Source organism: Trachurus trachurus (genome assembly GCF_905171665.1).
Source record: "Trachurus trachurus genome assembly, chromosome: 6".
NCBI classification, from domain to species: domain Eukaryota; kingdom Metazoa; phylum Chordata; class Actinopteri; order Carangiformes; family Carangidae; genus Trachurus; species Trachurus trachurus.
This window is the reverse complement of record NC_139897.1, coordinates 20,946,571-20,967,396: the sequence shown is the minus strand read 5'-3', so window position 1 is coordinate 20,967,396 and position 20,826 is coordinate 20,946,571. Positions and strand designations below refer to the sequence as shown.

Here is a 20,826-nt window from a genome sequence, read left to right as displayed (position 1 = left end):
TACTATTTTGTGTTCTGATGCTTATCCTAGTTGGGTCTCTCCCAGTCTATTTGTCAGTGTGTCCTATTAGGTTTCCAAACAGCTTGTAATGACTGGTAATAAACAGCAGAAGAAGAAGAAGGTAAATCAAGCGAGAAGACGACAAAATTAGCTCTCCAGGGGACCACCATGCTCCCAGCCTTGGAAAACACACAAACACACACACTCACACACACACACACACACACAAACAAACAGAAATACACTAAAAATTCTGTCTATGTATTCATGCGCAGTCAATAAAGCCGACATTGGCGGGTTATGTGGGATAACAGACAGCAAACAGTTTCTTTTAACAGTGTCACAGGAGAAAGAAATGCACACACCAGCATGACAGAGAGGGACTGGAAACGCCAAAGACCGAACAATGCAGGGGGAGTCGATGGACTTATGAGAACGTTACACTCATAAATCATCACTTTATTCATAAGTTGCCGTTTTGAGCACGTTCTGCTGTTTGCCACAAATGTAAAGCAACATTTTACAGCAATTTCCTCATTAAAATTTCTAAAGGTATGACTTTATGCACTGAAAAAGAACAGTTCAATACTTATATGTAACTTTTACCGTATGTATAACACAATCACTTTCAGTAAATGTGTTAGCAAAATTAATTAATAGTCACACACAGACATTTTTTTATTTACATGTGTCTACATATGCCCCATCTCATCGTGAATCCTCACATCCCTCCCTTCCTTCCCTTTCTTCTTCTTCTTCTTCTTCTTCTTCTTCTTCATCTAGCCCTCTGTGGCCTTCTCTCTCTCTCTCCCCCTCTCTCTCTTCGGTCCCTTGTCCCTTCATCATCACTCACTCCCTCCCTCCCTCTGGTGTCACGGCTCGCTGGCTCCAGGTGGTGAGGGAGGGAGGGAGGAAGGGATGTAGGGAAGGATGGAAGGAGGGGGAGGAAGGGAGGGAGGGATGGAAGACGGGGGAGGGCTGTCATCTGTGTTCATACCATCATGGTGCAAAGCAACATCCCGCTCAGGCCTCCAGTCAAAGTGTTTATGAATCACATTTTAATATTATTATTTGTCTGGTAAAGGGATTTAAATAACCTGCTTTGTGGTTTACGAATTTGATTTAGTACAAGGCAATTTGTCAGTACCGGTAGATTTATATTTATACAACAAAAACAAAGCAAAAGACGGAAAATTTGTTGTTGAAAACATTCTAACATTTAATAAATATTTAAATCATTTTATTAAATAGTCTGATATAAAATGCAGTGTGTACCCGACATGAAGTTTGATTTGAAACAGGCCCTTCAATTGAATATTTATAGTGTTGAATGTGGTGAAAGACATAGTGACAGCCCCAGTAGTAGTAGTAGTGTAAGTGACAACATTTTTAGGATTTCAGTGTGTGTAGGAATGGAGAGCACGTAGTGTGTGAGCAGCAGTGCTTGAGGAGAGGTGCAGGGTGAGTGAGGAGTTGTGTAAACAGCCTTTACTACTACAGTACGGATAGGAAGGAACACCAACTGATCCGTGTGTTGAGAGTTAAGTACGCTCCTCTGTCGCCTCCTGCGGTGCTAAAAACTCTCTCAGACAGGACGGCCTGGGACAGGATTAGCAGTGTTCCTGCAGTACTTCATTTCAGTGTTTTCAGACTGTGTGACAAGCTGTCCACTAATAACTGCAGCGAGTGACGCTCGTTGTTCAGTTTAGCGCTGGCAGTGGCACAGACGCACACCAGCCACACAGAAGGCCAAGCAGTCCTTAGCCTTTTAGTTCAGGTGCAACAGGGCAGAAGAAAACAGCAATGTTACTCGCCGGTGGCAAAGACTGTGACACACACACACACAGACAGACACACACATACATGAGTGAACCGGCAACCGCATTATCCACCTCCATTGACTCTAAAAGCTTCTTATTCGCCTCATTAAGTCTTCAGTGACACAAAGTAACCACATTAGACCCTTCTCACTACTACATACACATACATACGTTTAAGTGCGTGTGTGTGCGTGCATGTGTAAAAGGGAAGTGGATGGAAGAAAGAGGACACCAGGAAGCACAGAAAGATGTGTGCACAGACACACACCAGCTCAGCCACGGCCCCTGGGACAGCTGCTTAGACAGCAGACCGACATTACTAGTCAAGCGCATCACAGATTTGACTGCAGGACTAATAGTCGGGTTGAATGCAGGTTGGCTGTTGTGAAATGGCAGATAAGCGCAACCTGCAGGTATAAGCTAGCCGAGTTTATTTAATGCCTTATTCCACATTGAGGATTTCATAAAACTGTTTTTTGGTTTTTCTGTTGGTCTGCACTCAATGCCACCATCAGATTTAGGGACCTTCAAGGAAAAAAAGCTCAGATGCAGCTTTTTCACTGAGGGTTATCCAGAGTGAAATGATACCGACTCCGACCAGCAGAGACAAAAATAGAGCAGTTTTCAAGTATGTCATCAACAATTTATTCTCTAAATGTTAAGGATGTGAATAAGCAAAGCTACCTAACGTTATTAGAGTGCATTGATGTAAATAGGTAAGTAAAGCTCATGCTGTGGACACATCATTAGCCACCACATTCCACAGGGAGCACTTAGATCCAGGTGAGTGGCCACTCGATACCTCCAAGGCATGTGTGTGTGTGTGTGTGCGTGTGTGTGTGCGCACGTGTGTGTGTGTGTGTTGTGTATGAGGTGGGAAGGAAAATGAAACATGCAGCTAGCAGCAGGGATTGGGGTGAATGAGGTGCAATCAGGGGTAATTGGCCAAAGATTTGGCTAAAATTTGTATTTAAAATCATCTCTCCAGATTCTTTTTGATCACAGTTTATACTGTTTTAACGTAGCCATTGATGTCTACTACTGAAAAAAATGCTGAACAACGTCTGGCCTGAGGTGAGAACTAAATTTCTACTTCCACATTTTTTTTTTCCACACCATGCAATGTGGCTTTAAGATTTGTGACTTGCCAATATCTGTGTTGGAAAAAATACAACTATACATATTCAAAAGCAAAAGAATGCTTATAAATGAAATGCTGATGGGCAGGCAGTGAGACAGCACTGTGCTGTCTTGCTCATAATGCGAGCTAAGGAGACAGAAAGGGGACAAACCTTGCCGACAGGTGGGCTCTTCTACATGCCATCCAAAAGGCAGGTGGGAATGGGGGAGAGCGGAGGAGAAAATGGGCAGGGTTAGTAATACGTAGTGGCAACTTGTTATGTGGTGGGAGGAGTCAAAAGGCAGTATTGCAGGCAGAGTAGCTCGCTGTCAATAAAAAAAAGCCATTTTTGTTTAAAAATCAACTTAATGATCTGAAACCTTTCACCCAGTGAATGTGTTTATTTTTTGAGCGGCTCGTTAGCTACCGCATAGCTACAGTGACATGTGACACAGTAGAGGCTTGAAGCTGACTGATCAAATGCTGCTACAGCTAAAGGCTCCAGTGACGACCAGAGAGGAGGTGAACAAAAAAAGAAAAAAGGGAGAGGAGAAGGTGGAAAAAGAAACGGAAGTCATGGTTGGGGGGAGGAACATTTCATCAAAGACAGAAACAGTGAGAGGGGACGCTGCATAGTGTTACTAGCAGGTCCACATAAGGGTTACAGTAGGTATGCTAATTGAGACTGGGCCCTAATTAGGACTAATGGACAGGGGAGTTACAGTAGCATGCTCTTTGTGGCTCTTTGTGTGTACACAGCTTGTGTTTTGTGCAGACACACATGATGTGTATGTGTGAAAATGAGCGAAAATGTTAGAGTGCGTGTGTGTGTGCATGTGCATTTGAGAAGTGAGGTCTCATGCTGTGAAATCTAGAATGAGGTGATTAGTAAAGCATTAGTGGCTGCATGCAACACTCAGAACATGCTGTCAAGGACCTTATTCCTGAATGTGTTCCTGTGTGTGTGTGTGTGTGTGTGTGTGTGTGTGTGTGTGTGTGTGTGTGTGTGTGTGTGTGTGTGTGTGTGTGTGTGTGTGTGTGTGTGTGTGTGTGTGTGTGTGTGTGTGTGTGTGTGTGTGCGCGTGTGTGCGTGTGTGTGTGAATGGTCTTTGCCCCTTAAAGGCACAATCTTAAAATCAGGTTAGACATGCACAGCAATTAGACTATTAAAACCTGATTTCAAAAATATCCTAGATAGTGTGACTATTTCTTTTTCAATGTATCTTAAAATAAAGAATATCATAATTTAAATTTTTATTTACATCACAGTGAGTGTTTAACTAAATCTACAATCAGCATTTCCACAGGGATCCTATAGTGACACTTTATGTCAAGGAAGCTGCTTTCTGATTCAATGTACTGCATGTCAAACTGGACCAACAATGAATTAACACACACACGTTACACACAGAATTGTGCCTTCGCCTCACACCATTACACAGGGAGGGAACTTCTTCATGATGTGCAGCTGCACAGCAGAAAACAATAAAGGCTGCCAAAAATCGCTGCGGTGCAGTCCAAGGAGACACGCACGCATACACATAGAAACAAACACACATGCACATAGGATGAGAGGAGCAGGGAAAAGAGATACAAGGACAAAACAGACCGAGTCATGACAAACAATTAAACCTCAAAGTAAGGAATCTATTGTAATCCTCCTTGATCTGCATACTATGTCTTAATTGTGACGAACTAGAGTGAACAATTAGAGTTTGTGTGTTGCAGCAGGTGATGTAAACTCAACCCGGTAAGTCATAATATTACATTTGTTTGAGCTGCAGATGCACAGACACAAACACGGTGCTGCTTTTCTGTCAAAATCAGCTGCCTGAATGGGCAGCTCCACCCGCAGAGAAACCCCCCCCAAAGTGCACAAAGCCAAAAACACAAATAAATACTTGCTACATTCTCCTCTCATCTCTGCTTCTTCAAGCCCACCCTCCCCATCCCACCTGCTCAGGAGTGTTGGGGGCAAGACAAACTGAACACACACAGCTCTGTGATTACACATACACACAGGTGGGATACCCCCCAACCCAAACAAACACACACATGCCAGACATTTAACAAAAACCTGCATGGACAAAGAGTTATTTTTTGTCTAATAGGGATTCACTCACAAACACAGAGGCCGTGCCGGCGTCTCTACAATGAAGACACTGGCAAAAACAAATTAAATGCATAAATATGCCGTTTTAACCTACAAAATACATGAGCAAACAATTGCTCCTTTAATGCAATTTGTACATATATTATATCTAAACGAAGACACATGATGCACTGTATACTGTACTTGCCCTTAGGGTTTTGTCTCTCACACAAAAAAACCAAAAAAAAAAAAAAAAAAACCTCACATGGCAAGGTGGTACCTGAGGCAAAAACAGATAACTCAATTTCTCCCCCTTTCTCTCCTCAGTGTGTGGGAGATGGACTGAGGCTATGTGTGAATGTATGTGTGTGTTTTAAGGATGTGAAGTGCGGCCACTAACAGTAAACCAGCATTATTCCTAGATTATTATCCCTGAACAGTTATTGTACATTTTGAAGTGGTCCTGCCAAAATCACTTAATGTGAGATTGGCTCTCTGGAGGGATTTCTGTGGGACGTCACATCGTACTGAATTTGGGGTATTTTGCGAGCTTATCCACCGTAGCTCTTGTTCCAACCCTAAACCAACAGTGCAGAGGTTTACATAGCCTATGCTATTCTGACACCTGTTTGAGTCGCTCCTGTTCAAACATCTTTTAAAAAAGATCACACAGGCTGAAGCTACAAGCCGGGAAAACATCAATCCACACAGGCCTGTGGAATAAGCTGACAAGCAAAAAGTAGAACCATTGTTCTGAATATAAGAAAGCTACTGGTGAACAAACCAAGCAGTAAAAACACGTTTAAAACCGTTAACTTCAACTGTCCCTTCCACCTTCTTGCATGATTTCCCTCTCCCTCCTGTTGTGCCTCTCCTCGCTCACGTTGTGTGTCTGCCTCCAGAGCAGGGCATTGACCACATGGTGTTTTAATTAACTTGTGTGCTGTCTAACAGCCAAAACTAGCGGGAACACACACAGGGTGGGACTATACCATCACAGTAAAGCAGAACCTGGGGCTGAGAACCATTTTAGGGTCTCTCCTTTAAATATCAGCCTGTGGAACAAATACTTTAGTTCCACATCATCTTCATTTTATTGGACTTAAACACAGTAGCTCAAGTATACGATTATAAAAAGCGTACGTGTATGCAGTATAACTAATTGACTATTGTCCTCCGTGCTGTGTTCGCTGGAGCCTAAGCTCACTAACGGTGATTTTTACTCCACACCACAAGGATTCCTCTCTAGATTTCTCACTTTGACCTGCTCTTCCTCCGTCTCCCTGGATGTTGTCTCTCTTTTTCTTTCTGACAGCGTAATTAACAGGACTGTGGGGTGCACCATGTATTACCCATGGAGCAATGCAACAGTCACATTACTGGACTTGATTAGGGAAGAGGAACCTCCCTCCTGTTTTCTCCCTTAACCAGTCAAACCTGTCAGGATAATGGTGACAGGTTTGTTTGACTGAAAAATAACAATCACACCTTGATTGTTTCACTTGTTTTCTTCTTCTTTGTGCACTTTCTTTTTTCTGTAGGTAGGGCGTTTCACTAAATGTGTGTGTCCTGATGACACTGAGGGACATGGTGGTGATACTGGCCATAAGTTAATGATGGTGTTGGTTAAATAAGGAAGGGGAGGATTAAGGAGAGGTATGTACTGTAATTGAATAAGAGACAGAGACTAATGTAATAAGAAACACTTTCACAACATCACACAGAACTGAGCCAGCTGGTGTGTACTGTATTGGCAAGATGCACGCTCACATCGTGAGCCTACAGGAGTCCACAACATATGTAATTAGTTTTCTTAATATGGTGAATTTATGACACTGTGGTTTCACTTTGTTTTGATACACAACAACAGGTGGAGCCTGCAGAGAATTGTAAACTGCTGTCTCGACACAACACAACAGCCATAATAAATCCTTAATATTCAGACTTTCAACTTACTGGGGATGAGAAGATAATGAGTTAAAGATTTATATTTTGTAATGTGCAACACTCAACAATGGTATTGGGTAAAATGAAGTCAAGTAAAAAGAGTGAGAAAAGCTGATAGGGCTATCAGCTTTTCTTTTTTTCTTTACCAGATACACTAAATGTTGTTCAGTTGAGACAAATTGAAATGTGTATTTGGCATTGACTTAAAGGTAACTTGAGTTGATGTTCAGTGGTAGAGACAAGGATTTCTGCACTTTTGAGGGACTTCTTGTCGCAGGTACAGAATTGAAAATGTTATCCTTGCTGGACAGAGGTAAATCCTGGGTGTGGGCGGCCTGCTGTGCCACAAAGCTGACTACATAAGCCCTTTAGAGAAGCCAGTGATTTGTTTTTTTTTTTTTTTTTTTTTTGTTTTGATGGCAATCAAACCTTTTACTCCTGACTGTCCACTGGTGACCTGATAACAAAAAGGACACATGTTGACACAAGCATGGATATAGCAGAGTTCAAGTAACTGAGAGGCCTGCAGTGAAAGTGAGAAAATAAAAGAATAAAAGACGGGAAAAATTAAATGTGCATAGTCTCTCTTTTAATTTCCTCACCACCAATGGTTTTGCACCAAATGAGATCTTTTTCTGATTTGCCTCCTTATTCATTAACGGGTGGGGAGGGTTGTAGGAAATATAATAATAGGAACTGGGCAAGCTCTTAAAAATAATCTGCCTCAATTTCATAATTAATCTGTGCTAGCTTTTCACATAATTAGCATGTTAATTAACCCAAAACTGCCACCACTGTGTGGATCTGTGTGTGTGTGTGCATGTGTGTGTGTGTGTGTGTGTGTGTGTTCTTGTTCTTGTAGCTCAGTGGGGACTTTAACCTGAATGCACGCTAACCCATGCAGACTAATGTAACCGTGGCAACAAGAATTGAGGGTTGAGATTGAGGTTTTGGGGTTAGGGTCAGAATTAGGTTTAGGGGTAGGGTTATGGTGGTTTTTTTTGCAATGATTAAGATTTGTGTAGGTGTAGGCACAGGATAGGATAGCGAACAAGACTGTGTGTGTGCGTATGTGTGTGTGTGTGTGTGAGAAAGAGAGAGAGAAATAGAGAGAGGGGGCATAGGGCAAAAACTGAAAGGAGCTTGTTTCAGTAATGCAGTGAAGAGTGAAGAAGACAGACAAGCAGGGAGGAACTGTAGGTAAAAGACAGTAGAAACTATACTAAGTGTGTGTGCTTTTATGTGGGTGGAGTGTGTGCATGTGTGGGAAAGCTTTGTCCCTGTGTTTGTGTATCCGTGATTCTCTGTGTGTGTGTGTGTGTGTGTGTGTGTGTGTGTGTGTGTGTGTGTGTGTGTGTGTGTGTGTGTGTGTGTGTGTGTGTGTGTGTGTGTGTGTGTGTGTGTGTGTGTGTGTGTGTGTGTGTGTGTGTGTTTGAGACAGAGAGTGTATGAATGTGTGAGAGTGTGCGGACCACAGGGGAAAGAAGTAAAAGTTACTCCAGCTGTACTTCTGTTTCAATTCTCTCTCCTAACGTCTCCAGACATTACTAGATGACTCAGAGCGATGTCAGCACTCTCACACACACACGCATACACACACACGCATAGACTCTTGCTCTACTTCAGTTTCCTACACACACACACACACACACACATACACCTACACACAACTCAGAGTACATCAGTGACTCTGGGATTGTCTGTCAGGTCTGTTGTGGGGCTAAGGGCGGGGGTAGAGAGCGTTTGTTCCCCTGCACAACTCTCGGGCCCACCTCGTTAATCTCCGTGACGACAGAGATGCTAAGGCAGCATTAGTAGCGAGCAGAAAAAACTGTCACAGGGGAAGCTCATAAAAGAACATGGACTCCAAAATAAAAAGGTAGTTGCAGTTAAACACATTTTTTTAGTTTAACACACATGTGCCACTGAGAACAGGTGCTTTCTCTCTCACACGCACACACGCACACACACATTTCTACAGACTCTGTTCTCAGCCTTTACCAGGTGATAAGTGGATCAAAATGAAAAAGCTGAACATCCCTCTGGCAGCTCTGGATCTGAATCTTTTGCATTAGTCTCTCTCATGCAAAAAAACAGCTGGCCAGACACACAATTAACACGTGTTTGCAATCTCTTAGTCACGCAAACACTCTGCAGTGCATTTTGTTTCTGACCACACGGCACATTGTTTCAGGAGTACCGCAGTATAACTGGGGTTTCGATGTCCAAGTCAATCTAAATAAAAATTATTTTAAACCAAGATTGTTGGTAAGTGCCTGTTGAGCTTGTTGTTCTGCTGCTTACTGCTCACTGACACGTAGCAACAGAAAACCCAGATGAAGGTGTGCATGGATCTGTCTATCACCTGCATGCATACCCAAGCATTTCATGTTTGAATGATTATACAAACTTGTTGTCACTTTTGTTCTTCAATAGTGTGAAAGAAAAGTTTTCTTTCACACTCAGTGTAGAAAGTTTTATCTCCAACCCTCAGTGGAGCAGGTAAGTGACAAATCGCACAACAGCTGGTCCAGGAAGCGCACAAGTCAAAAAGAGCTCTTCACTTCAGCTGTCTGTCTCACACCTCTGTGTCTATGTTAAAATAAATGTGTGTGGGAAGAACTCAGTGGCAGTGTGGCTGTGCGACTGAACAGAAAGGCTAAATAAGAGATGTGACATTCACAGTCATTAGGATAACACAGACACAGTCTCTCTCACACACACACAAATCACACATCACACAGAGAAAGAGCAGTGCCTCACTCACCGATCATATGATTTGCGACGTGTATCTGGATCTCTCGCTCCGTCTCAAACGTCATTTGGCATTTAATACACTGGTAGGTCTTTTTCTATAACAAAGAAACACAAACGCCAAAACATTAACTTTGGTTTTATTACAAAAACGAATATTTATATTGAGCACGTTAAATGCGTACATCACCATTAAAAAATAATATTATGCTATTAGTCAATATAAGTATAAGTTATTTATTACACCCAAGAGTGGAATAGTTTGTGTGAAAAGGCATAACAACTCTTTGCTTGCAAAAAAGGAGAGAATGAAAGTAAATAACCCCCCAGGCTCATAATTAAGAAGGTGTTTGAGAACAGCAATAACAAGGAGAAAGCGAAAACATTTTAAGATATTTAATGTTTGAAAAATGTCAAACATTGGAAAAAATATTTAAAAATTTGTCTTTAAAATTGCATCCATACCCTTTCCCTTAGAGTCCTCAACATATGATACTTCTATGCCCCACACAAAGTCTCACATTAATCAAGCAACACTGAAAACGCAAATCTTTGGAGACTTGGTGAAAGGAAGAGGAGGTAGGCAGTTACACACACACACACACACACACACACACACACACACACACACACACACACACAAGTAAGACCTCTGCAGAGAAAAAGAGAGACAGAAATTAATAAGGGAGGGAGTGAACGAGAAAAAGATTAAGGGAAGGAGCAATGAAACAGAAACAGAAGAAATGAGTGTGTAAGAAAAGAAGATGAGAGAGAGAGAGAAAGCGATACAGAAAGAGCCGGAGAAACAAGGGCGAGAGATACAGAAACAAAGAGAGAGAGAGAGGCTGAGGCTCTGCTTATCCATTCATAGCACACAGCGATCACTCATGCACAAACACATACAAAATACACAAAGGCCCCACTTCCACTATCTCTCTGCTGCTTCAGCCTGCTAGACTGAGTACACACACACATACACACACAGACACACACAGACACACACACACAGAAATCCTACTTTGTCTTCTTTGTGCTGTTAGACTAAGCAGAAACAAAGGTGCAGGTAAGACAGAGGTTCCCTGGGAACTGTCTCCAACACACACACACACACACAACCACAACCATACACACACATACACACAAACACACACACACACATCCTAGCACACACCCTCACACACATAGACACGCGGCAGGTCCCGGGGAGCCTGACTGTCAATATCAAGTAGAGCGAACAGCTCCCACAATGCCTCAGCACGCCCCAGCCGCAGGACCCAGTGGGGCTCAGCTGACACACACCGACATACACACATGCACACGTATGCAAGCTACAGACACAAAAGCAGCAGCACGCATCAACACCTCACGCACACACACACACAACTCATGGAAACATACAGTCAGCAGGATTTTTGAGTCTCTTGCACTCCTGAAAATGTCTCCATCTGTTAAATGCTGTTTATCTTATTTACATGACTTTTAAATGCAACGCTGCCATCATCATGGTGCGTAATGTCTCGTCTACTCTACTGCACTGCATGCTCGGTCCTGCTAATTCTATTGGTTGGTTGCATGTAGGGAAACTGAAATATTAATATTCAAGATGCAAACCTGATACTTTTTATACAACACCTATCCACATTACCATACTTCTCCTTGTAGGAAGGAGTAATAGCAAATACTTGGTTTTAGAGGTCTTCAAGAGATAGAAAGATTCATTCAGCATTTTATATTAAATCATTTATCCCCCAGTATCATCTAGGTATTCTGTGTCTCACCTTCGGCGCAGGTGAAGCCTCGGCCTTCTTTCCTGCTGCGCTGGTTTCGGGGCTGACCTCAGGGTGATCTGCCTGGACGTGACTCTCCAAGTCTTCCAGGGATTCAAACTTCACCCCACACTCTGGACACCTCAGCCCGACTATGGTCTTCTCTCCCTGCGTGTCTCCAGGCGTGACAGCTCCTCCCTGGTTCGGGCTCTGGCCGTTCGTGCCCCTGATTTGATTGAGAATTTGTCATAATTTCAGATGAATCGAGCAATCAGCAAGAACTACAGGTGCACTCTGTTGCACTGGAAAAAAAATTTATATGTGAACATTTATGTTTGTGAAAGCATAAAACACTGCACACAACATTTTAGGAGAACATAAAGGTTTCCATTAGTCTTAGTTTAACATGCGCATTGACCTGTCTGTCAAAGAGTCAGTTCTTCAATACCAAGATAGAAAGATAGACTAAATTATAAATATTACAATGTCTACTGATTTTAGTGTCTCAGCCTGTTACAAGTAGTCACTGTCGACTGTAATCTACCTAGTTAAACTGTCATGAAGTGTTGAAGAGGCTGAAGAGTTACCATGGTGATTGAGTTTAAAATCCATTAAGACATCACCCTACCTGTTCATGCAGCCAGCACAGAGGCCATAAGGTAGGCCGTTGACATCCAGCTTCACCAGCTCCCCTTTGTTTTTGAACTCCTTTAGGCAAAAGGCGCATTTATACAGCTTGTGCTGCTGCAGCTGCCCGTTAGGGGATGAAGAGGCTGAGCCATTCCCTCCGCATACACCTCCTCCTCCTCCTGCTCCGTTCCCACCTACTCCTACAACCCCTCCAAGTCCAGAGCCAGTGGAGAGCTTCTGCATGTGGAAGGTGCCGTGGATCTTCAGCTCCAGGGTGGAGGTGACGGTCTGCATGCAGACCACACAGCGGAAGCCGGTAAGGGAGTTTCGGAGGTCCGGGTGCATCTGGCAATGCTCTATAAACTCTTCCTCACTCTGCAGGGGCATCTTACAGATTCGACAGGTTCCTGTATCCAGGCTCTTACTATGGGTCACCTGGAGAGAGGGGCGGGGGGGCACAGGAATCATCAGTATATCAAGAAAACACTAATGCTTACATCTGTTATCACAACATAGATAAAATAACTTTTAAAAAACAATATTCATCCTACACAAAACTCTATGGTACTTGAAAACCGCTATTTATTATTATTAGTGTTTTTTTATTGTTTTGTTTGTCTGGAAGTCGTGTTTCTGTAAAAATATGAGCCTTCCAAAGTCTTTTACATAAACATAATAAGGTTCTGTTGCAATAACTGACTATAGCTGAATTACACAATAGGCTTTTTTTTTTTTTTAAATATGCAAACATTTTTCTGTAGTGTGGTGCAGCGCAAATTGCCTCTCATAGGACAATTTAACTTTTATTTTTTCAAAGCAGCCAAAGAAGTTTCAGGATCAAAAGACAGATACAGAGACAGACAGCAGCAAAATGTAACACAAGAGAAAAGCAAAATGTGTTTCTGCGCAAACATCTGTGTTGTTATACCTGTGAGGCATCCACACTACATTTGTTCTCTCTGCACAAACCTCTCAATTACATGCCTAAACACCGCTGAAAAGAACATCCAAACATGTAACTGTACAGTACATACACAGGGTGGAAAGAGGGAGTAGAAGTACCTTGTGTTCAGTGAGGGTTAGCAGAGAGGGGAAACGCTCGCCACATATCGGACACATGTAGTGTTTTGTGGGGCCACGGTGCGTCTGCGCGTGCTCGCGAAGCCCGCTCTCTGAGAAGAAAGTTCTCGAACACACGTTGCACTTGTGGTTCCCTTTGATGAAGTCTGCCTTCTTCTTTCGAGAACCTGGTTCCACAATGCAAAATTATTATTGGCATCATTGATGAACTTAACTACAACAACACCTTCAAAACAATAAACACGGACGAGGAAGAAAAGGAACTAGTCGTTACCAGCATCATCATCTCCTGGTCGGATGTTGTGGTCACGCAGCCGGTGGTTTTGAAGCAGGGACTCCATGGTGTAGGCCGCTCCGCAGATATCACAGGCGTACATGGGCTCTGAATTGTCCAGCTCCTCTTCGCCCCCGCTTGCCTCGTGGCTGTTGACTGTGTCTGCCCCCTGGCCTGCTCCTCCTCCTCCCACAACTGCACCCTTCAGCAACATGTTCTGCAGGTCGGCCTGTTCAGCAGCGACCACCGATGCTCTTTCAATGACACTTGCACCTCCGTTTCCACCACTCCCTCCTCCCCCGCCTCCTCCTCCTCCTCGTTTGGAGGACTGCGCCAGCCCATTGGGCGTCCCATTTTGGCTCCCACTGCTCCCTGTGCCACCTCCGTTGCCGGTGATGTTGCCGCCATCAAAGATGCAGTGCTTCTCCCTCAGGTGTCTTTCTAGCAGTGAGATGGCGTGGAAAGCTTTGCCGCAGAAGCGACATGTGAATTTCTTGCTGTGTGTAGTGATGTGACATTGGAGCTCTACTTCTGTTCCAAACGTCTCCCCGCAGAAAATGCACTTTCGAGGTTTGAGACCTGTGAGATGAGGAAAAAGTTCAGATATGTAGATTCAAGCAGAACCGACTCTATAATACTGCTGTCAAGGAAATCCCAACCTCTGCTCATCTTTATTATGTGTTCTGTTTTATTATTAAAATCATGATTATTATGCATTTTTCTACTTTTCTGATGAAAGTTAGCTATAGTATGACCCAAAGAAAGGTTCACCATACCTGCTCCAAGTCCCCCTGGGAGGCCTGACCTTTGGCCCAGATGGTTATGCTTAACATGCAGCTGAAGATCAGTCTCCTTCCTGAAGTCCCAGGCACAGGCTGTGCAGCGAAACAGCTTCTTCTCATTGCTATGCTTCACTGCCAAATGCACCTGGAGGAGAGCAGGTCAAAGAAACAAGTACTTTAATATAATTAACTTCCACAGGTATTTTAGGGATGTATTCAGCTGCGCATCTACCTTATGTATGTTTTCTTTATAAATTCAAAAAAAATTTGCTAGCCACTTATAAGACACTGTCTCACTCACCTGTATGGAGACCTTTGAGTCAAAGACCTCCTGGCAGAGGGTGCAGTGGTACAGGACAAACGTGTGCATGTCCAGCAGATGTTTCTGCAGGTCATCCACCGAGGAGAACTGTTTATCGCAGCTCTCACACACATACTGGGTCGACGTGGTGGTGTAGTGCACTGTCAGGTGTTGAAGCAACGCCTCCTGGGATTCAAAGTCCTCCTTGCTGCACTGAGGGCAAGACTGGCGCCTCAGCAGCATCTCCAGGTGTGACTTCAGGTGGGCCTGGAAACCTTCAAAGCTGGAAAATCGCAGGTCACACTGGTTGCACGGGTAGTCCCCGTTACTCCCCATTGAGGGGGTGGAGTCTCCTCCAAGTCTGTGGCGTTTCGGCGAGGAGATCTCTACGTCAGAAGAGGCTGGGCTTAAGTCCGCAACCTTCGCCTGCCGTTTGTTGTTAGCCAATGGGATGTTCTTGTGGTTCTCCTTTATGTGCTTGGTGAGCTTGAGGAGTGAGCCGAAGATAGGAGAGTTGGTGCAGTAAGGGCAGGAGTAAACCTGTATATGGACAATAACTCTTAACACCTTTATAATGATTGCACATTCACATGTACTGTCATTAATTCTTTAATCAGTAACGGAGATCAGAAGAAAGATAAAAGAGCAAGAAAGCCAAATACAAACACAGGCTATAAATTATACTCTTCCCCCATAACTCTGCAGGCGCTCATATAAAAAAGACCGAGGTTTAATACATCAATTATTAGCAGACAGTGAACACAACACAGTCCCGTCTCTTCTCGACTTTTAGTTTAGTGAGAACATAGGAAAATTTGTCACTCATGCATAATAAAAGAACAGTCTGGAGCAGAGCAGCAGCGTGCAGGCGCTTTTTTCTATATACAATTATTGCCCTGCATCAGTGATCAAGAACCAAGAAGTAAAAAATTTAGTCTGCAACTTCCATCCTGCTCCAATTATGTGTTGAGCACAGCATGAACTATGGGGTCAAGAGGTAAGATGCACATTTATTCAGAGTAACTGCAGCCTCATTAATTGCAGACTAGGCATAGAAAAAAAGTCATGTAGTTATAAAAGGTTTTCTCTTACATGTACAAAATTGTGACGTAAATCACTTTACACTTCATCAGGCTAATGAGTAGGTACAGAACATTCCTAATTAAACAGCAAAAAGCTTATTGCTAAGTTTATTCTATCAGTTCATTATGGTTAAGAGGTTGTTTGTACAGTAAAGAGTAAACCTTGAGTAATTCTGGTTTCTCACCTCCATAAAGGACTGAGACGCACTCTGTAGTACAGGAGACTCCAGTTTGGCCACCACCCCTCCAGACACAGCTCCACCGCCTACAGCTGAGCTGCAGTGTGTCTGCTGGATGTGTTCTGTCAGCGAAGACTCCGTCAGGAATCCCATAGAGCACTGGTTACAGAAGAACGCATGGTTCCCCTCTACAACAGACGGTGGACAGAGTTAGGGGTGGTTGCAGTAAACCACAATAGAATAGAAAAGAAAAGAAAAGAAAAGAAAAGAGAAGGGAAGAATAGAATAGAATAGAATAGAATAGAATGTCAAGTACACGAAAAACCATAACATATCACATACCAACCAAAAGTAAAAAAAACAAAAAAAAACATTTACACGTTAAAAGCTGTGTTCAAAGAAAACAAGCACCAGGTGAGGGCTGAAACAGAATAAATAGATATAAAATGCTGTGTATCTGCCCTTACTGATTAAGATATTTTTTTTGGCAACAGGATTTGACAAATACTAATCCCAAAGACAACCATGCTCTACATTACAAAAGCCTCTGGTTTAGCCTTTGTCTGCCTGGAAACACTGACCGAATAAAAAAGACGACAACAAGAGCAGCACCCTTCAAAAACACACCTAATGTGGTGGAACCTGCCACAATCCCACCAGGCAGGCAGTGGGACACTCTGATGTGTTCCTGCAGCGAGTTGATGTCTCCAAACATGTCTGGACAGTAGTTGCAGTGAAACGCTGTGACATTAGTGAACTGCAGCAGTGGGAAAGCTGCCGCCGCCGTCCCTGCAGTTCCACCGCTGGCACGGTGAGCTTTGCGAACATGCTCGTTGAGATTGTAGAGCGTTGGCAGAGTGTCCAAGCAGAGTTGACACGTATGGCTCTGCTGCGGCTTATCTGCATGGATGGTCTTTAAGTGGATCTCCAGCACGGCCAGACTGTGGAAGTCTCTCTTTGAGCAGTAAGGGCAAGAGTATGTCACTTTTCCCCAGTTCCCTCCTCCTCCTGTACAGATGGACACAGAGCTTACTATCGGATCAAGAGATGTAGCTGTGCTGGTTATTCTGTAGATGTGTGACCTTCATACCTCCAGCTTGATGGCCCAGGCTTATCGCAATCTCTTCCACCGTATCGGCGCCTCTCCTGCGGCCTCGTTCACTGCCCTGGATGGGTTTTAGCGTAGAGTCGGGCGTGGAGCCTCTCTCCAGGCTGGCGCTGGAGTCGGGAGTGGCCGAGCTCATGGACGCCACGCTGCCCAGTGCAGGATCGGGGCTGGCCGCGCTGTGATTGGAGGAATCGGGCTGGCGATGGCTGTCTAGGTGGCAGTAGACGTCCTCCACAGACGGGAACTGTTCTGAACAGACGGGACATCTGGGGAAACAGAAAAAGAGCAGCGGACTCTTAGTTTCATTCCAGCATTTCACATGACTTGTTTGAAAACATTAGAAAGCAACACTCTGCAGTACTTGTGTTTGCGGTTGGCATGCTGTGTTTCAATATGTGTGAGGAGAGAAGCCTCATCCAGAAAGATCTCAGGACAGTGGATGCATTGTAGGTCAGCTCTGTCGGACAGCTGGGGGTGTCTGGTCAGGACGTGTTTCTCTAGCTCCTCAGTCTGGCTGAATGTTTCCTCGCAATAGTCACACATGTACAGGTCCTGCTCCAAGTCGCCATCTCCTCCTCCCTTCTTCCCTCCGTCCTTCTCACTCCTCAGTGCAAGATGCTCTCTGTTCTTGCGGTGAGCCTGCCGGAGTCAGAAAGTGGTCAAGCTTTAAAGCATGGGCAGCAAAGGAATTAGGAATTACTTTTCTTTTTCAATTCTGGAAATATTAAGCACACAAGCAGCAATAGAAAGAAGAAAAGAGTAAATATATAATCAACTCTTCACCTGCATGTGGCTCTGCAGTGATGAGGTGGAGGAGAAGCCACGTTTACACACACTGCACTTAAACGGTTTGCTGGAGCTGAAGGTGTGAATTTGAAGAGAAAAGCAGTCACAGATCAGGCTCAGGAAAAATTAAGCGTGAATCTAAAGCAATATCTAAGCACAGTGTTAAACCATAAGAAGATCAGAGGCAGTTTACCTGTGTGTCTTGAGATGGATCTTCAGGTGATCAGAGCGAGAAAATGCAGCTTCACACTCCTGACAACTATACTTCTTGTCTCCTGTATCGGTTGACAGAAAGAGACGGCAACTTCAGAGAGCAGTTTCATTGTGGATGTTACAAACATCTCAGGCTGTTAGATCATGTTGATGCCAATGACACACAGAGCGTGTTGCCATGACTGGAGGAATATCTCAAAACTCAGGTGTTATTCTGATTCTTCCTTCATTTTTCTTTTTTACATTCTTTCTTTGATGCCAAAGAAACCTGGGTGACCCACTAGCTGAGTGGTTACTGTGCATACTACATGGGTGGTTTTCCCTGAGTAGCAAGTCCCTGGTTGCCAATAAAGGCATAAAAACACTCAAAATAAAAGTCTAAGTAGGATACATGTCATGAATGCACTCAAGCAGCTAATATATAATGGTGACTAATACTGAAAGTACACAAGAAGTACAGGCTGAAACACAATGTCATGGCACATTTGGCGCACAGCGTGGAGAGGTTAGGATTCGTACTTACCTGTGTGGAGTTTGACGTGGCGGTCTCTGCTCCTCTTGTGTTTGAACAGACGGCTGCAGAAGGTGCACTTAAAAGGCAGCTTGTCGCTGTGGATCTGCTCGTGGCGCTTCAGGTAGCTCAGGCGGCTGAAGAGGATGAAGAGGAGGGAGAGGATAATCAACCATTGTGTGGAAATTCATTAACAAATCGGTTATTTAAAAAAAATTAAGTGGCTCTGCAAGCCTTGGGTCTGATGACAGTGACCTGGTCAACCTTAACTAGGCCGCGTCATTTCAATATAATCAATATCAGAATAATGAAAGGACAAGAGAGAGGACATAGGAAGGCAGAGTAATATAGAAGGATTACGATGATGACTTCATGGTGTATGTGACAGCTGTTCTTAAAGTGGGTCTTGAGTTATTCCCCGGAGAGAAGTGAGAAATGTATTCACCTCATTCTTTTCACTGTTTGCCTTGGTGGTCTACGTTACCATGGCAATATTCAGAATACTGTTTATTCATGTACTTATTGATATTCATGAGCGAAAATGAGAATGCAACTTAACATCCAAATATGGTATCAGTGTTATAGCCCCCCCCCAAATACAGAGTGTGTTTCAGTGCTCCAGAGGAGGCACCTGCAGCACAAAAGTCTGAGTTTGATACCTGAAGGACTTGTCACAGAACTGGCAGGGGTACGGCAGACCTGCGCCTCCTTCCTCCTCGCCACCAGTGGCCATGCCAAGGTCACAGCAGCCGTCGGGCATCTGCGAGGGGGACGCCACGTCTTTACTGGAGGGTGAGGAAGGCACCCAGGACAGCCCCGCTGGGTCGTCATCGCCATCTGACAGAGAGAGGGAGATACAAACGTGACATTTTTTTAAGGAATAAGGTTTGAATCATCGGCAGATTAAAAGCAAAACACAAAAGCAGCACTTTCTGTATGCAGCTGCTGCTTTACAAAAAAAAAGAGAGACAGGTGAGCACAGAGTGGGGGTAAAAGCAGGAGCATTACAATGATTAAGAAGAAGTTACATCTTTCTTGGAAAGGCAAAAGACGGGAGAGGCAGCCGGTGGGAGTTCAAATGAGAAAAACAGAGGATATGAAGAAAAAAAATAAACACATTTATTCTGGTTACACACACACACACACAAATATAGAGGGAAAAATGAGGATGGCAGAGATAAAGAGAGAGAATGAAACAGAAGAGAGAGAGAGACACACTCCGGCAGCAGCAACATCTAAATAGAAAGCTCCAAGAACTATGTATCCCCGACGGAGCCCAGAAATAAGGACAGAGTGTATTTTCTCTCCCTTCATCCTCCCTCTGCAGCCATCCCTCGTTCCATCCCTCCCCTCACCTCCCCTCCCCTCCCATCCCCCCATCCGTCCCCGAGGACCATAGATCCGCCTCATCATATTTTCATTAGGGCCCTGGCAGATTGAAACGTCGGAAAAGCGATTAGGAGATGTGGAGAGCAGAGCGGAAAGATGGCGATATTCACTCCCTTTATCTGTCATACATAGGAGATTATGCATTACTCTTTTCCTTTTTTCCTCTCTCTCCCTTCTTTTCCCCTACTGTGTAGTCTGGCACAGAGGCGACAAAAAGGCCACGACTCCTTTAATAGACACTTCAGAATGGATTTGAGGCGACAAAGGAGGGGGCTGAATAATGCTTGATATTGTTCTGTCCGTCTTTGTGCGCTCTGTGAAGCAGCACAGTGAGGCTATTTAGCATTTTCCTGAAAAATGTAAAGAGAGAGGAGATGAGAGGAAAGGGGAGGCTGTTTTCTCTGCTTTTATCTGACGGCTATATCAACCAGGTCAGCAACAAATCAAAGAGAGAAAATAAGGAAACTAGAGTGGTAGGACAGAGAGTAAGCGGGCAAAGTCAGACAGGGCTTGTGCCAGTATTATTCATCCTAAGGCCGATATTATATATATCCCTGCAATGCAAACACATGGGCATAGACACATGTGCAGTGGAGAAGTTTCTCCTGATAATTTTAGAAACCTCTCAAAAGCACACAACATTTTACCTCAGCCAACTCTATAACCAACCACAATCTTGTGTGTCTTCTCTGTGTGTGTGTGTGTGTGTGTGTGTGTGTGTGTGTGTGTGTGTGTGTGTGTGTGTGTGTCTAGTCTACTGTGTATTACGCCTTGCAGAGAGGGGGTGGAAAAACAGATTCTTGTGATGAATCGATCGCTGGGAAAATGTAGGCACTGCAATGAGCAAATAGAACTCTGCAGGGGGTCCTGGGTTTAAAAAAAAAAATGTTAAAAGCATGAATTATAAATTTGACTGGAAGCAAGAATGAAAGTAGAAAAGGCTTGAGAAAATATAAGGAATAGAGATGTCAACATGAAGCCTAACAGTAAGA

General features: G+C 43.8%; 1 protein-coding gene across 1 annotated transcript in view; it reads right to left on the bottom strand.

Annotated features, from left to right (window-relative positions):
* Positions 1 to 20,826, bottom strand: part of znf423 (zinc finger protein 423) — a 143,368-nt gene that overhangs the window by 58,833 nt on the left and 63,709 nt on the right. Inside the window, exons 4-18 of the mRNA XM_083972863.1 lie at positions 19,105 to 19,282; positions 18,458 to 18,582; positions 17,915 to 17,996; positions 17,719 to 17,794; positions 17,297 to 17,574; positions 16,918 to 17,201; positions 16,455 to 16,835; positions 15,834 to 16,015; positions 14,567 to 15,106; positions 14,260 to 14,410; positions 13,484 to 14,062; positions 13,192 to 13,376; positions 12,128 to 12,564; positions 11,512 to 11,725; positions 9,747 to 9,831 (exon numbers count right to left, since the gene is read on the bottom strand). Coding sequence (XP_083828989.1) covers positions 9,747 to 9,831; positions 11,512 to 11,725; positions 12,128 to 12,564; positions 13,192 to 13,376; positions 13,484 to 14,062; positions 14,260 to 14,410; positions 14,567 to 15,106; positions 15,834 to 16,015; positions 16,455 to 16,835; positions 16,918 to 17,201; positions 17,297 to 17,574; positions 17,719 to 17,794; positions 17,915 to 17,996; positions 18,458 to 18,582; positions 19,105 to 19,282 — 3,777 coding nt within the window. The remainder of the gene's footprint in view (positions 1 to 9,746; positions 9,832 to 11,511; positions 11,726 to 12,127; positions 12,565 to 13,191; positions 13,377 to 13,483; positions 14,063 to 14,259; positions 14,411 to 14,566; positions 15,107 to 15,833; positions 16,016 to 16,454; positions 16,836 to 16,917; positions 17,202 to 17,296; positions 17,575 to 17,718; positions 17,795 to 17,914; positions 17,997 to 18,457; positions 18,583 to 19,104; positions 19,283 to 20,826) is intronic.